The sequence below is a fragment of the Mobula birostris genome, chromosome 1 (genome assembly GCF_030028105.1).
Source record: "Mobula birostris isolate sMobBir1 chromosome 1, sMobBir1.hap1, whole genome shotgun sequence".
Lineage (NCBI taxonomy): Eukaryota > Metazoa > Chordata > Chondrichthyes > Myliobatiformes > Myliobatidae > Mobula > Mobula birostris.
In genome coordinates this window covers 118,086,073-118,102,091 of record NC_092370.1, presented here as the reverse complement: position 1 = coordinate 118,102,091, position 16,019 = coordinate 118,086,073, and the positions used below count along the sequence as shown (strand labels likewise).

General features: G+C 43.1%; 1 protein-coding gene across 6 annotated transcripts in view; it reads right to left on the bottom strand.

Moving 5' to 3' along the window:
* Window positions 1-1,074: 1,074 nt before the first annotated feature.
* col14a1a (collagen, type XIV, alpha 1a) overlaps window positions 1,075-16,019 on the bottom strand; it is a 273,774-nt gene continuing 258,829 nt past the window's right edge. For 5 of the 6 annotated variants that reach the window (XM_072261042.1, XM_072261032.1, XM_072261062.1 and 2 more), the window contains 2 exons: window positions 11,813-11,968; window positions 1,075-3,459 (listed from right to left, as the gene is read on the bottom strand). In XM_072261042.1, the coding sequence (XP_072117143.1) occupies window positions 3,155-3,459; window positions 11,813-11,968 (461 nt within the window). In that variant the 3' untranslated portion in view covers window positions 1,075-3,154. Of the gene's footprint in view, window positions 4,376-11,812; window positions 11,969-16,019 lie in introns of all 6 variants that reach the window. The other variant, XM_072261077.1, reaches the window with a different exon arrangement.

Below are 16,019 nucleotides of genomic sequence, written 5' to 3'. Positions count from 1 at the left end.
CCCCACTTGGAGTACGGTGCTCAGTTCTGGTCAGGAAGGCTGTGGCTATTATAGAGAGAGTGCAGAGGAGATTTACAAGGACGTTGCCTGGATTGGGGAGCATGCCATATGAGAATAGGTTGAGTGAACTTGGCCTTTTCTCCTTGGAGTGACGGAGGATGAGAGGTGACCTGATGGAGGTGTACAAGGTGATGAGAGGCACTGATTGTGTGGATAGCCAGAGGCTTTTTTCCAGGGCTGAAATGGCTAACACGAGGGGGCATAGTTTTAAGGTACAGTACTTGGAAGTAGGTACTGAGGGGTAAGTTTTTCCACACAGAATGGTGGGTGCATAGAATACACTGCCAGCAGCGGTGGTAGAGGCAGATACAATAAAATCTTTTAGAGACTTTTGGATAGGTACACGGAGCTTAGAGAAATAGAGGGCTATGTGGTAAGGAAATTGTAAGCAGTTCCTAGAGTAGGTTACATAGTCGGCACAACATTGTGGGCCGAAGGGCTTGTAATGTGCTGTAGGTTTGCACGTTCTATGTACTGTGTACAGTTCTGGTTACCTGTTACAGAAAGATGTAGTTAAACTGGAAAGAGTGCAGGAAAAAAAATACAAGGATGTTGCCAAAACTGAGTTATAAGGAGTAGAATGAGGGATAACTTATAGAAATGTTTATAGTTATAAGAGGCCTAGATAACAAGGTGGACAGTAGCATTCTTTTCCCCAGGGTTGAGGAGTCCAAAACTATCGGCGTAGATTTGGGGTGAGGAGGGAAAGATTTAAAAGGGACCCGAGTGGCGACTGTTCTATGCAGAGAGTGGCGAGTATATACAACAAACTACCAGAGGAAGTAGTTGGGGCAGGTAGAATGGGTATCTGGAGGGGTGGTCTTAGAGGGATATGGGCCAAGCACAAGATATTGGGACTATGTGGGTGGGTAGTAATCGGTGCAAACCTGTATCCATCTGAACTGTTCTATGATTCTAATGTCAGCAGCAACACAACTCAAATGGTAAAGCTGCAGCCTAAGTTTTGGCTACAAGGAGGAAGAAGAGATTCAATTATTTGTTCAAGGCTCTTGAAACAAATTCAGGTTCGTTTTATTTATTACACGTACATGGAAATATACAGTGAAATGTGTCATTTGTACCCACCAACACAGCCTAAGAATGTGCTGGGGGCTGTGAGCAAGTGTTGCCACATGTCCCGGCACTAACACAGCAACAATTTGAATGGTCAGGTAACTTTCTTTACCGAACAGTCGTGCTTATAATTTAATTGGTATTCATGATTTCCCGTCCTGGAAGACGAAAAAGTGAATGTGCTACCTCACTACACAACTTTTTATATTGCCACTCAACTGGTTAAAATGTCTTAAGAGCTAAAAAGGAAATAGAACTCTGTGTGAGTTAGAGGAACAGAATTAAAGGATGTAAAGAAAATTTTGTGTGTAAGTTTTACCAATAAGAAATACACTGAGCAAAACAAACTTGTTTGGGATTTTCAAATAATGGAATATTAGGGACACGATCTGTCCTATGCAGATTTTAAAAGTTGATCTTACTGTAATAAAAGGAAAAAAAATCATAGGTGTATTACCTCCTTTTGCTTATTAAAGTTACTTCTTATTCGAAGTTCCAAAATCTGAATTTTTTTTTACCGCTGACATGATGTCCCAAATGGAAAATTCCACAAGATGCTGGGAAGGTTCCCAGGCGATACACAGGTCCCTGTGCATCACAGACAGTTCTGAGAAGTGACCTCACGTATGTAATGAACAGAAGCTAATGGAAAATAGAAAACACTGCATGGAACAAAAAATGAAGATCTCAATTGTGTGTTGAAAGAGTGAATTCATCAGTGTAAACATATTTAAAGACATGTTGATCATGATACAAGCAAAGATCTATCACGATGAACTAGAAATTGGAAGTAATTCTGAATATTCAGCAGGCTGGTAGCAAAAGTTTAAGAAAAGGCATGACATATTAAATTTGTAATGATTTGTGGTGATGATGCATCTGCTGATCACAAAGCAACAGAGAAATTCATTGGTGTGTTTGCTAAGGTCGTTGCAAATGAAAATCTAACATGCTGAATGGCTGCGTCAATACATGCATGATGAACATGTGTAAAACAAAGACTGCTGACTGGTCACACATAAAGTCAAAGTTGGAAATGATGGCGATCCCAAGCTATCTCATTATATGTTCCAAAATCTGAAACACTTATGGCCCCAAGGAGTACTAAACCTATTGGAAATGGGATGTACAGATAGACATCTAGACAGCATTAGCAACTTCAGGGCAGACAGACCAATCAAATATCTAAAGAATTCAGACTGTCGATTAATATCAGGAAATGTGCAGCTGTGAAAGTTTCAATTTCCCTGTGCAAAATGAAGGGAGACACTCTTTAAAAGTTGGTACTTGTTTTCTTTTATTTACTTGCTCCTTGAACAATGACCATTTCATCCAAATAAATTACCTGCTAGATTCTGCCAAGAGCTCATAGGGGAATGGACAAGTTGGGAAAAACTATACAATCTTCATTTAAACTGCTTCACTAGGTAGCAAATGCACAAATTCATCTTTGCAAGGTTTCTATTCATAGCAGTGCAGCTCTGCATTGCTGCAGCAAGTTTGTATGACAACTCTGCCACAAGTCATCTACAAATAAAAAATTGTCCAGTGACTTTTGAATCAGTTTCAGTGTGTAACCATTCATATGCTGTTTGATAGTACTTAGACCAAATTAGTTGTTTTTGCTAAGTATGATACAAATTTCAACAATGCAATGAGTCAATCAAACACAAATGGAAATAGTACAGAACAGTTACAACAGTTTTATGCTCTTGGAATGTAACAGAAACCTGATATGGTATCACCCTACTAATCTTCAGTAAGATTAGTGATTTGAAATGATCAGTCAACATTTGTACTGCTAAAATACTTAACACTCTGTTAAATCTTTTGAAAATTCATTTCTCATTTAATGGCATGAATGCTTTAATTTAGCAACAACATAATCTGATTATTGTTACATAATTTTTTAAAAAATCATCTCTGCTGAAGTCCCTGTTTTTAATCTAGGAGTTGAATCCACTGCCCATTTCATAGGGTTCAAACAGGTGAGATTTTACGCCATGTTTACGAGGCTCATCTATTGGCTCCCCTTTGTTGTGCTTGAAGATGTGCTGCTCCATTTAGAAATGCTCCTTGCGGATCGTCTAACACCTGGTGACTGGATCTCAACCATTTCCGATTCATCGCCGTCCCCCTCAAAAGGATGATCCGACTCCGCACGGCGAGGCTCTGGGTAGGAGGGCTGGGAGTGTGGGTTTGGGTAGGGGTAGGACCCCTGGTACATGTACAGTTCTCGCTCATCATAATGGTCATAGGTTCGATGGGAGTTTGGAGGCAATTGTACTACAGGGACGTCTTGATCGGTTGGATCACTGTATTCACCTTAACCCACCACCACCACCAACAGTATCCATAGTTAGCACAGGAGGAGAGGCAGAAGATTGAATATGAGCAAGATATTAGAACATTATTTGTAAATTCATTAAGCTGTTTGGTGTTTGATGTACATTTTAACAGGTAAATTTAAAATACACAAATGATGAGTAGTGAAGATGACAAAGACGAGTAGAGGTTGTGACGCAAACACAGTACAACAATGTCCAGCACCAGGGAGATAGGAAGAAAGTCACAAGACAGGGACAAATGGGTTCTTTTTTTCTTAAGTTTTTCCTCGTATGATAGAAAAGCATGTTTGTTAGATGGTTTGGAATGAATTGGTGACTTTATGATGGTAAAGATGGCATTCATTGGTTTGGTCACTTTGTGTCAGGTTAGATCACAGCAGCATGTGCTCAGGAAGGACAATGCACCTTTAGACTCCATACATTTGCAAGTAGCAATCTGAAGGAATTGAAGTCAACCAAGTAACAATATGCACATGATATCCCTTCTCAGTAAGGACAATCAGAGAGCAATTAATGATAGCAAGGTTGGTGCCTCTTAAATAAGTGAAGCTGCATTTTAATTTCCTTTCATCATTAAAACAGATGAATAGTGAACAATGAAAGCAATATAGTTTCAAAAACTGGTAGGTCATTGTTAGCTTGATTAGTTTATAAAAAGTGATTAAAGGCTGTGTTCCAGCCATGGTAGCCTTGATACAAAAGTGTTTGTATCTGGTTTAAGTGGAAAGGTAAAAGCTGGTAATATCTGTTTGATGGTGGTTACTAAACCTGGATGAGGCAAGATTGACAGAACGTTTGCCCCACGACTCTACACCAGTCCAACATGACAGTGAACACTGAGAAGATCAGCTAGTACCTTGTTCCTAGTTGATAATCACTGTAAACTTCTTGAGCTTCAAATTATTGCCAGAATAGATGGGGTTGGTGTGGAAGAGAAGACAAGGAAAAACAGAAACCCATTTAACAGTCAGTATAAAAAACACAAACACAAGCAAGCAAATGCTAAAATAACTTTCACACTTGTTTTGAAAAGAGCAGCCAAAGGGGTGATTTATTGTGTAAATTTATTTTTCAATTCGCATTGCCTCAATCTTGTGTTAAAGTCAATCTCTGCCCACTAAGTATGTAATTTACAGTATATTTATTGTTATAGAATTACTTAAGGTGCCCTGAAACAAGACCTTAAAATATAGGAACAGAATCAGGCCATTCAGTCATAAAGTCTACTCAGCCAGTTCATTCTACTACCTTCTCCCCATAACCTTTCATACCCCAACTAATCAAGAACCTATCAACCTCTGCCTTAAATACACCCAATAACCTGGCCCCCACAGCCACCGCTAGCAACAAATTCCATAGATTCACCACCCTTTGGCAGAAGAAATTCCTCCTCATTTCCATTCAAAATGGACGTCTCTGTTTCTGAGGCTGTGTCCTCTGGACCATAAGACATAGGAGCTGAATTAGGCCATTCAGCCCATCATGTCTGCTCCACCATTCCATCACGGCTGATCCTGGATCCCACTCAACCCCATACACCTACCTTCTCTCCATAACCTTTGATGCCCTGACCAATCAAAAAACTATCAACTTTCGCTTTAAATATACGCACGGTCTTAGCCTTGGCAGCTATCTGTGGCACAGCTTTCCACTACTCTCCGGCTTAAAAAAAATCCTCCTTACTTCTGTTCTAAAGACCTTAAGACATAGGAGCAGAATTAGGCCATTCGGCCCATCGAGTCTATTCTGCCATTCAACTATGGCTGATCCCTTTTACCCCCTCCTCAGCCCCACTCCCTGGCCTTCTCCCCATAACCATTGATGCTGTGTCCAGTCCAGAACCTATCAAGCTCTGCCTTAAATACACCCAACAACCTGGCCTCCACAGCTGCCTGTGGGAACAAATTCCGCAAATTGATCCTAGACTCCCCCACCGTAGGAAACATCCTCTCCACATCCACTGACTAGGCCTTTCAACATTCGATAGGTTTCAGTGAGATTCCTCCCCCTCCACCCCCCCCCCCCATTCTTCTAAATCCCAGAGCCACCAATCGCTCCTCATATGATAAGCCTTTCAATCCTGGAATCATGAACCTCCTCTAAACCCTCTCCAATGCCAGCACATCCTTTCTTAAATAGGGGGCCCAAAACTGCTCTCAATACTCCAAGTAAGGTCTCCCCTGAACCTTCTAACACCTCAGCATTACATCCTTGCTTTTATATTCTAGTCCTCTCAAAATGAATGCTAACATTGTATTTGCCTTCCTCACCATCGAATCAACCTTTAGGGAATCCTGCACAAGAACTCCCAAGTCCCTTTGCACCTCAAAACTTTGATTTTTCTCTGTTTAAAAAACAATCCAATTCTCTATTCCTTCCGCCAAAGTGCAGCACCATACATTTCCCGACACTGTATTCCATCTACCACTTCTTGCCCATTCTCCTAATCTGTACATATCCTTCTGCAGCCTCCCTGCCTCCTCAACACTACCTGCACCTCCACCAATCTTCGTATCATCTGTACATTTGGCCACAAAGCCATCAATTCCATCATCCAAATCACTGAAGTACAACATAAAAAGAATCAGTCCCAAAACAGACTCCAGTGGAACACCACTAGTCACTGCCAGCCAACCAGAAATAGAACATAGAACATAGAATAGTACAGCACAGTACAGGCCCTTTGGCCCACAATGTTGTGCTGACCCTCAAATCCTGCCTCCCATATAACCTCCCACCTTAAATTCCTCCATATACCTGCTAGTAGTCTCTTAAACTTCACTAGTGTATCTGCCTCCACCACTGACTCAGGCAGTGCATTCCACACACCAACCACACTCTGAGTAAAAAACCTTCCTCTAATATCCCCTTTGAACTTCCCACCCCTTACCTTAAAGCCATGTCCTCTTGTATTGAGCAGTGGTGCCCTGGGGAAGAGGCGCTGGCTATCCACTCTATCTATTCCTCTTATTATCTTGTACACCTCTATCATGTCTCCTCTCATCCTCCTCCTCTCCAGAGAGTAAAGCCCTAGGTCCCTTAATCTCTGATCATAATGCATACTCTCTAAACCAGGCACCATCCTGGTAAATCTCCTCTATACCCTTTCCAATGCTTCCACATCCTTCCTATAGTGAGGCGACCAGAACTGGACACAGTACTACAAGTGTGGCCTAACCAGAGTTTTATAGAGCTGCATGATTACATCGCAACTCTTAAACTCTATCCCTCGACTTACGAAAGCTAACACCCCATAAGCTTTCTTAACTACCCTATCTACCTGTGAGGCAACTTTCAGGGATCTGTGGACATGTACCCCCAGATCCCTCTGCTCCTCCACACTACCAAGTATTCTGCCATTTACTTTGTACTCTGCCTTGGAGTATGTCCTTCCAAAGTGTACCACCTCACACTTCTCTGGGTTGAACTCCATCTGCCACTTCTCAGCCCACTTCTGCATCCTATCAATGTCTCTCTGCAATCTTCGACAATCCTCTACACTATCTACAACACCACCAACCTTTGTGTCGTCTGCAAACTTGCCAACCCACCCTTCTACCCCCACATCCAGGTCGTTAATAAAAATCATGAAAAGTAGAGGTCCCAGAACAGATCCTTGTGGGACACCACTAGTCACAAATCTCCAATCTGAATGTACTCCCTCCACCACCACCACCCTCTGCCTTCTGCAGGCAAGCCAATTCTGAATCCACCTGGCCAAACTTCCCTGGATTCCATGCCTTCTGACTTTCTGAATGAGCCTACCATATGAAATCTTGTCAAATGCCTGACTAAAATCCATATAGATCACATCTACTGTACTACCCTCATCTATATGCCTGACCACATCCTCAAAGGACTCTATCAGGCTTGTTAGACACGATCTACCCTTCACAAAGCCATGCTAACTGTCCATGATCAGACCATGATTCTCTAAATGCCCATAGATCCTATCTTTAAGAATCTTTTCCAACAGCTTTCCCACCACTGACGCAAGGCTCACTGGTCTATAATTACCCGGACTATCACTGCTACCTTTTTTTGAAGAAGGGGACAATATTTGCCTCCCTCCAATCCTCCGGTACCATTCCCATGGAGAACGAGGACATAAAGATCCTAGCCAGAGGCTCAGCAATCTCTTCCCTCGCCTCATGGAGCAGCCTGGGGAATATTCCGTCAGGCCCCGGGGACTTACCCATCTTAATGTATTTTAACAACTCCAACACCTCCTCTCCCTTAATATCAACATGCTCCAGAACATCAACCTCACTCATATTGTCCTCACCATCATCAAGTTCCCTCTCATTGGTGAATACCGAACAGAAGTATTCATTGAGGACCTCGCTCACTTCCACAGCCTCCAGGCACATCTTCCCACCTTTATCTCTAATCGGTCCTACCTTCACTCCTGTCATCCTTTTGTTCTTCACATAACTGAAGAATGCCTTGGGGTTTTCCTTTACCCTACTCGCCAAGGCCTTCTCATGCCCCCTTCTTGCTCTTCTCAGCCCCTTCTTAAGCTCCTTTCTTGCTTCCCTATATTCCTCAATAGACCCATCTGATCCTCGCTTCCTAAACCTCATGTATGCTGCCTTCTTCCACCTGACTAGATTTTCCACCTCACTTGTCACCCATGGTTCCTTCACCCTACCATTCTTTATCTTCCTCACCGGGACAAATTTATCCCTAACATCCTGCAAGAGATCTCTAAAAATCGATCACATGTCCATAGTACATTTCCCTGTAAAAACATCATCCCAATTCACACCCACAAGTTCTAGCCTTATAGCCTCATAATTTGCCCTTCCCAATTAAAAATTTTCCTGTCCTCTCTGATTCTATCCTTTTCCATGACAATGCTAAAGGCCAGGGAGCGGTGGTCACTGTCCCCCAGATGCTCACCCACTGAGAGTTCTGTGACCTGACCCGGTTCATTACCTAGTACTAGATCTAGTATGGCATTCCCCCTGGTCGGCCTGTCCACATACTGTGACAGGAATCCGTCCTGGACATACTTATCAAACTCTGTCCCATCTAAACCCTTGGAACTAATCAGGTGCCAATCAATATTAGGGAAGTTAAAGTCACCCATAATAACAACCCTGTTATTTTTGCACCTTTCCAAAATCTGCCTCCCAATCTGCTCCTCTGTATCTCTGCTGCTACCAGGGGGCCTATAGAATACCCCTAATAGAGTAACTGCTCCCTTCCTGTTCCTGACTTCCACCCATACTGACTCAAAAGAGGATCCTGCTACATTACCCACCCTTTCTGTCGCTGTAATAGTATCCCTGACCAGTAATGCCACCCCTCCTCCCCTTTTTCTGCCCTCCCTATCCCTTTTAAAGCACTGAAATCCAGGAATATTGAGAATACATTCCTGCCCTGGTGCCAGCCAAGTCTCTGTAATGGCCAATGCATCATAATTCCATGTATGTATCCAAGCTCTCAGGTCATCACCTTTGTTCCTGATGCTTCTTGCATTGAGGTACGCACACTTCAGCCCTTCTGCCATAGTACCTTTACACCGTTTATTCTGCTTCTCTTTCCTCAAAGCGTCTCTATATGTTAGATCTGGCTTTACTCCATGCACTTCTTTCACTGCCCTTTCACTCAGGGTCCCATCCCCCTTGCAAATTAGTTTAAACCCAAAATGGCTCCCTTTATTCCACTCTGCCTCCTGCCAATCAGCCAATGCTCTACCAACGCTAGTATTTTTCCTGTAATACCATGGGCTCTATTTTATTAATCAGCCTCACATGCAGCACCTTGTCAAAGGCCTTCTGAAAATCCAAGTATGCCATATCCACTGATTCTCCTTTATCTATCCTGCTTGTTATTTCCTCAAAGACTTAACAGATTTGTCAGGCAAGATTTTACCTTAAGGAAACTATGCTGACTTTAAGCTACTTTATCATGTTCCTCCAAGTTCCCCGAAACTGGTGCATAGTAATAGCTACGCCGCCTTTACCTATATTTGATTAACCTGATCACCACTGTTTTCTGTTGTATAGGCCATCTGTCTACCCACCCCCACCCCCATGACTATGCTGTTTCCCTCAATCACACTTTGAGGTGGCATGTTTCATTTATTGTTACAGTAACGGAGCTGTAGGTTCTTTGACTTTTAACCCCTTTGTTGCTATTTTTAATAAATGGTTTTTTTTAGCAGAGGAAAAGAACTTAGAATGAATTTAGAACAAAGAACGTAAAAGTCTCAGGACATTGCTGCAGAGAAGCTTCATGCATTTCAGCGGGTGCATTACTTACAAATGCAGTGTACTTTAATTGTTTTACCTATGCTCCATCTGTAACAGCGATAGACACAAGTACTAACCGCTGCAGCTTATACAGTGGCATGCAAAAGTTTGGGCACCCCCGTCAAAATTTCTGTTACTGTGAATAGCTAAGCGAGTAAAAGATGAACTGATTTCCAGTAGGCATAAAGTTAAAGATGACATATTTCTTTAATATTTTAAGCAAAATTTTTTTATTTCCATCTTTTACAGTTTCAAAATAACAAATAAAGAAAAGAGCCCAAAGCAAAAGTTTGGGCACCCTGCATGGTCAGTACTTAGTAACACCCCCTTTGGCAAATATCACAGTTTGTAAATGCTTTCTGTACCCAGCTAAGAGTCTTTCAATTCTTGTTTGGGGGATTTTCTCCCATTCCTCCTTGCAAAAGGCATCTAGTTCTGTGAGATTCTTGGGCCGTCTTGCATGCACTGCTCTTTCGAGGTCTATCCACAGATTCTCAATGATGTTTAGATCAGGGGACTGTGAGGGCCATGGCGAAACCTTCAGCTTGAGTCTCTTGAGGCAGTCCATCGTGGATTCTGAGGTTTGTTTAGGATCATTATCCTGTTGTAGAAGCCATCCTCTTTTCACCTTCAGCTCTTTTTTTTACAGACGATAGGATGTTTGCTTCCAGAATTTGCTGGTATTTAATTGAATTCATTCTACCCTTTACCAGTAAATGTTGAACTTGTGAATCCTGGACTTATTTCCTGGCATAATTTACATATTAGTATTTAACTATTTATGGTTTTATTACTATTTAATTATTTATGGTTCAACTGTAACGAAAACTAATTTCCCCTGGGATCAATGAAGTATGACTATGTTCCCTGTGCCACTGGCTGCAACACAAGCCCAAAGCATGATCGATCCACCCCTGTGCTTAACAGTTGGAGAGGGGTTCTTTTCATGAAATTCTGCACCCTTTTTTCTCCAAACATACCTTTGCTCATTGTGGCCAAAATTCAGTGTCAGAAGTTTGCAAAGGAACATCTAAACTAGCCTGATGCATTTTGGAAACAAGTCCTGTGGAATGATGAAGTTAAAATAGAACTTTTTGGCCGCAATGAGCAAAGGTATGTTTGGAGAAAAATGGGTGCAGAATTTCATGAAAAGAACCCCTCTCCAACTGTTAAGCATGGGGGTGGATCGATCATGCTCTGGGCTTGTGTTACAGCCAGTGGCACAGGGAACGTTTACTGGTAGAGGGAAGAATGAATTCAATTAAATACCAGCAAATTCTGGAAGCAAACATCACACCATCTGTAAAAAAGCCGAAGATGAAAAGAGGATGGCTTCTACAACAGGATAATAGTTCTAAGCACACCTTAAAATCCACGATGGATTACCTCAAGAGGTGCAAGGTGAAGGTTTTGCCATGGCCCTCACAGTCCCCTGACCTAAACATCATCGAGAATCTGTGGATAGACCTCAAAAGAACAGTGCATGCAAGATGGCCGTAGAATCTCACAGAACTAGAAGCCTTTTGCAAAGAAGAATGGGTGAAAATCCCCCAAACAAGAATTGAAAGACTCTTAGCTGGCTACAAAAAGCGTTTACAAACTGTGATACTTGCCAAAGGGGGTGTTACTAAGTACTGCCATGCAGGGTGCCCAAACTTTTGCTTCGGGCCCTTTTCCTTTTTTGTTATTTTGAAACTGTAAAAGATGGAAATAAAAAAGTTTTCTTGCTTAAAATGTTAAGGGAATGTGTCATCTTTAACTTTATGCCTTTTGGAAATCAGGTCATCTTTTACCCGCTTAGCTATTCACAGTAACAGAAATTTTGACCAGGAGTGCCCAAATTTTTGCATGCCGCTGTATAACCAAAACAAAGCTGTGCCTCAGCAGGGAAAGCAGCAACAGATTTGTATCTGAAGCTTAAGGCTTAAAATGAGTGACACCAACAAAAAAGACAAAATACAAAAGGGCAAACTTAGCGTTTCCTGACATTTTTTGCACTGCGAAACGGAGGCATAGCAACCAGAGCAGCGGTAAGGTGCAGGAGCACAGGCAGTAAGTAGTATGTCCTACCTCCAATATTGTAGCCAGCACAGGTAGAGGCATCACAGTAACCTGGTGGTCCAGGTGGTCCTCTTTGTCCTCTAGGTCCTGTACGTCCCGAGCTACCTCGTTGTCCTGGGAGCCCCGGAGGTCCTTGGCGCCCAGACCGTCCCTCACCCTGAGGGCCTGTAATAGAGATGGAGATGAACACAGCAGGTTTAGACACAAGTGAACAGTTGCTTCACACTTCACCTCTCTATTGTTGATCCTGCCTTTAGCTGCCTGGTTCCACAATTCCTCATTAGCTTCTGCATCTCACTGTTTCTCCTTCTTTAAGATACTTACTAATACTTACCCCTGACCAAACCTTTTCTCATCTGTTCTAATGCAGGGGTCCCCAATCTTTTTTTGCACCACAGGCCAGTTTAATATTGACAATATTCTTGCGGACCGGCTGACCGGGGTTGGGTGTTCAAGTAGGGTTAAAGCTCACCTCAACATGTCTTTTACAGTTAGTATTGCCAACTTTCTCACCCAAGTAAAGGACAAAAGTAGCAGTCAAATACGGGACGCTTGAGTTTACACCGAGAAAGATGACCATGACCATGAATCCTTGCGCGGGCACCTGTGTATACATGCTGATATTTTTCCACAAATCGGTTTTGCCTTAATCTTCCCGACTATACTGTACATACATTATTTCTACTTTATATAGGCTGTGTATTTATCATATCATTCCTGCTTTTACTATATGTTAGTGTTACTTTAGGTTTCATGTGTTACTTGGTATGATTTGGTAGGTTATTTTTTGGGTCTGGGAATGCTCAAAAATTTTCCCATATAAATTAATGGTAATTGCTTCTTCGTCTTACGCCATTTCACCACGAAAGGTTTCATAGGAACGCTCTTAGTGGGAGAAATACGGGTCAAGGGTAGTCCCGTATGGGACAAACCAATTTAGCCCAATATACGGGATGTCCCGGCAAATACGGGACAGTTGGCAACCCTACGTTCGAGTTCAACAGTACGTGACAGGGAATGAAGAGAGGTGCAGCTGACTCACATCATTTCCTCACGGCCCAGTAGCACATGCTTTGCAGCCCCGTACCGATCTGCGGCCCGGTGGTTGGGGACCACTGTTCTAATGTCATGGTCAAATTCTGAACATCTCAGTCCCACTCCCATTCAGTCTGGTTATCCACTGATGTCTTGTGGAACACAGGAGAAGTTAAGCGAGGGTAAAAATGACAATGGCAGTGATGTCCCTGTGAAACCAATTAGCTTCCTGCCATGACAACTAACTGGATTGACGTGACACCTCTCGCTTTTAAAACATCCCTTCAGGATGGAATTCCAGAGCCAGAATCAAGACAGTGGAAGGCGTGGCTGTCAGTGGTAGAGTGATTAAAGGCATGACTAAAGACATACATAGAACGGTCATCAGGCTGGAGGGGGTTATAAAGGTAGGGGCTAAGCTGTAGAGGAATTTTTAAAAAGGATGAGGATTTGAATCTGCTGCGCTGTTTAACAGGAGCTGGTGAAAGTCAGCCAGCACGGGGCAAATGGGTAATCAGATCTTGCTGCCTGTGTTCAAAGTTCAAAGTAAAGTTATTATCAAATAAAGTATATCACCATATACAACACTATAACTTTCTTGTGGGCACACTCAGTAAATCCAAGAACCATAATAAATTCAGTGAAAGACTGCACACAACAGGACGGACAAGCAATCAACGTGCAAAAGATAACAAACTGTGCAAATACAAATGAAAAATAATAAATGAGCAATAAATATCCAGAAGGGAAGATGAAGAGTCCTTGAAAGCGAGTCCATAGGCTGTGGGAACATTTCTGTGATGGGGTAAGTGAAGTGACCCCATTGGTTCAAATCCTGATGGTTGAGGGGTTCCTGAATCTGATGATGTGAGTACTGAGGCTTCTACACTTTCCTGGTGGCAACAGCAAGAAGAGAGCAAGACCTGGGTGTGAGGAGCCCTGATGATGGATGCTGCTTTCCAGGTAGGTGTGCTCAAGGGTGGGGAGGGTTCTACCGATGATGGACTCTGGACTTTTTGTAGAATTTACCGTTCAAAGGCATTGGTGTCTCCATACCAGGATGTGATGCAGCCATGTCAATGTACTGTCCACCACATATCGATTGAGGTTTATCAAAGTTTTAGATGTCATGCTGAATCCTGACAAACTTCTTTGCTTTCTTTGTAACTGCACTTACGTGCTGGGCCCAGGACAGGTCCTCTGAAATGAGAACGCCGAGGAATTTAAAGTTGCTGACCCTCTCTACCTCTGACCACCCCCCCCCCCCCCGATTAGGGCTCACGGTCCCCTGGTTTCCTCCCGCTGAAGTTAATAATCAGCTCCTTGGTCCTCCTGACATTGAGTGAGAGGTTGTTTCAAAGTTCAAATTACATTTATTAAAGTATGTATACAACCTTGAGATTCGTCTCCTTACGGCAGTAACAAAACAAAGAAACCCAACAGAACCCATTTTAAAAAAGATCGTCAAACAGCCAGTGTGCAAAAAGAAAACAAAAGTAAGCAAATAACATTTGCAACTGAATTTCACGAAAGTGAGTTCACAGCCACAAAGCTGCTACAACCAATGCAGGAGCCTGTTAGTTGCAGGCCACAGCCTCAGTTCAGTGCAGAGGTGAGTAAACCTCACGGAGTAGTGAGCTGAACACTGGCCTGTCCCTTGCCTCCGGCCCCAACACCCAGACATTTTCAATCTAGCCCAAGATTTAAATCGGCCTCACTCTCAGACCCGGGACCCACTGCTTCGATACCCTCAGGCCCGGAATCCACCACTTCGATTCGGCCCGCCGTACCCGACCTTTTCAACTCGGCCAGGTATTTAAATCGGTCAAACTTGGGCTTGTTCCACCCTCTTAGGCCCAGGCCTCACCTCGACTCTGCCGCTTCAGATTGCAGCAGCGGCCAAACATTAGCTCTTACCCTGCTCTCAGACCCAGGCCCCACGGCCTCGATTCGGCCCATAACACATCGTCCTGAACCTTCAAGACTTCAAGTCACACCGCAAAAATGCCAGCTTGTACAGGCACTTCACAAGGGAAGTTACAGGCTATTGCTATAGTGATCATTTGAGAAAAAGTGAGAGGAATAAAGTTCACAGTGATGTCTGCTTGCAGCACTACCTTAATCTGGAAAAACAGTTTAAAATGGTGCCACTCAGCCAGATTTTCAATCTCTCTCCTATATGCTCATTTGTCACCACCTTTGAATCAGCCAAGGGCAGTATGTCACTGATGCTGTGCTTAGCCACAGTCATTAGTGTAAGTGAATAGAGCAAGGGGCTAAGCATACAGGTGCACCTGTGATGATGGAGATTCTGGAGGAGATGTTGTGCCAGTCCAGACTGACTGGGGTCTGCAAGTGACGAAATCAAGGATCCAATTGCACAAGGAGGTATTGAGGCCAAGATCTTGAAGCTTATTGATTAGTTTTGAAGAGATGATAGTACTGAATGCCAAGCTGTAGTCAATGACAAGCATCCTGATGTATGCATCTTTGCTGTCCAGGTGTTCCAGGGTTGAACAAAGAGACAATGAAATAGCATCTGCTGTGGTCCTGTTGTGACAGTAGGCAAATTGGAGTGGATCCAAGACACTTCTCAGGCAGGAGTTGATATGTTTCAACACCAGCCTCTGAAAATACTTCATCATAGTGAACATAAGTGCTACCAGACGACAGTTACTGAGGTAGGTTACCATGTTCTTTGGTACTGCTATAACTGAAGCCTGCTTGAAGCAGGTGGGTACCTCAGACTACTGAAATGAGAGGCTAAAGATATTGGTGAACACTCCAGCCAGTTGATCAAGGCAAGTCTTTAATACTCGGCCAGGTAGCCTGTCTGGATCAAGTTATTTCCATGGGTTCATCCTCCTGAAGGATGCTCTCATGTCGGTGAGTCTCAGAGACTGAAACCAGAGGGTTATCAGGGGCTGTGAGAGTTCATGAAGGTTCCCCATATTCTGATGGCAAAAGCGAGCATAGAAGGCATCGAGCTCATCAGGAAGCAAAGCCCTGTTGTCACTTATGCTGCCAGACTTCACTTCGTAAGAGGTGATAGCATTCAAGCCCTACCACAACTGTCGAGCGTCCTTCAGTGATTCAAATTTAGCCTGAAATTGTCACTTTGCCCGTGGGATGGCTTTCCAGAGCTCATTCCTAGACCTCTTGTATCGTACTTGGTCATCTG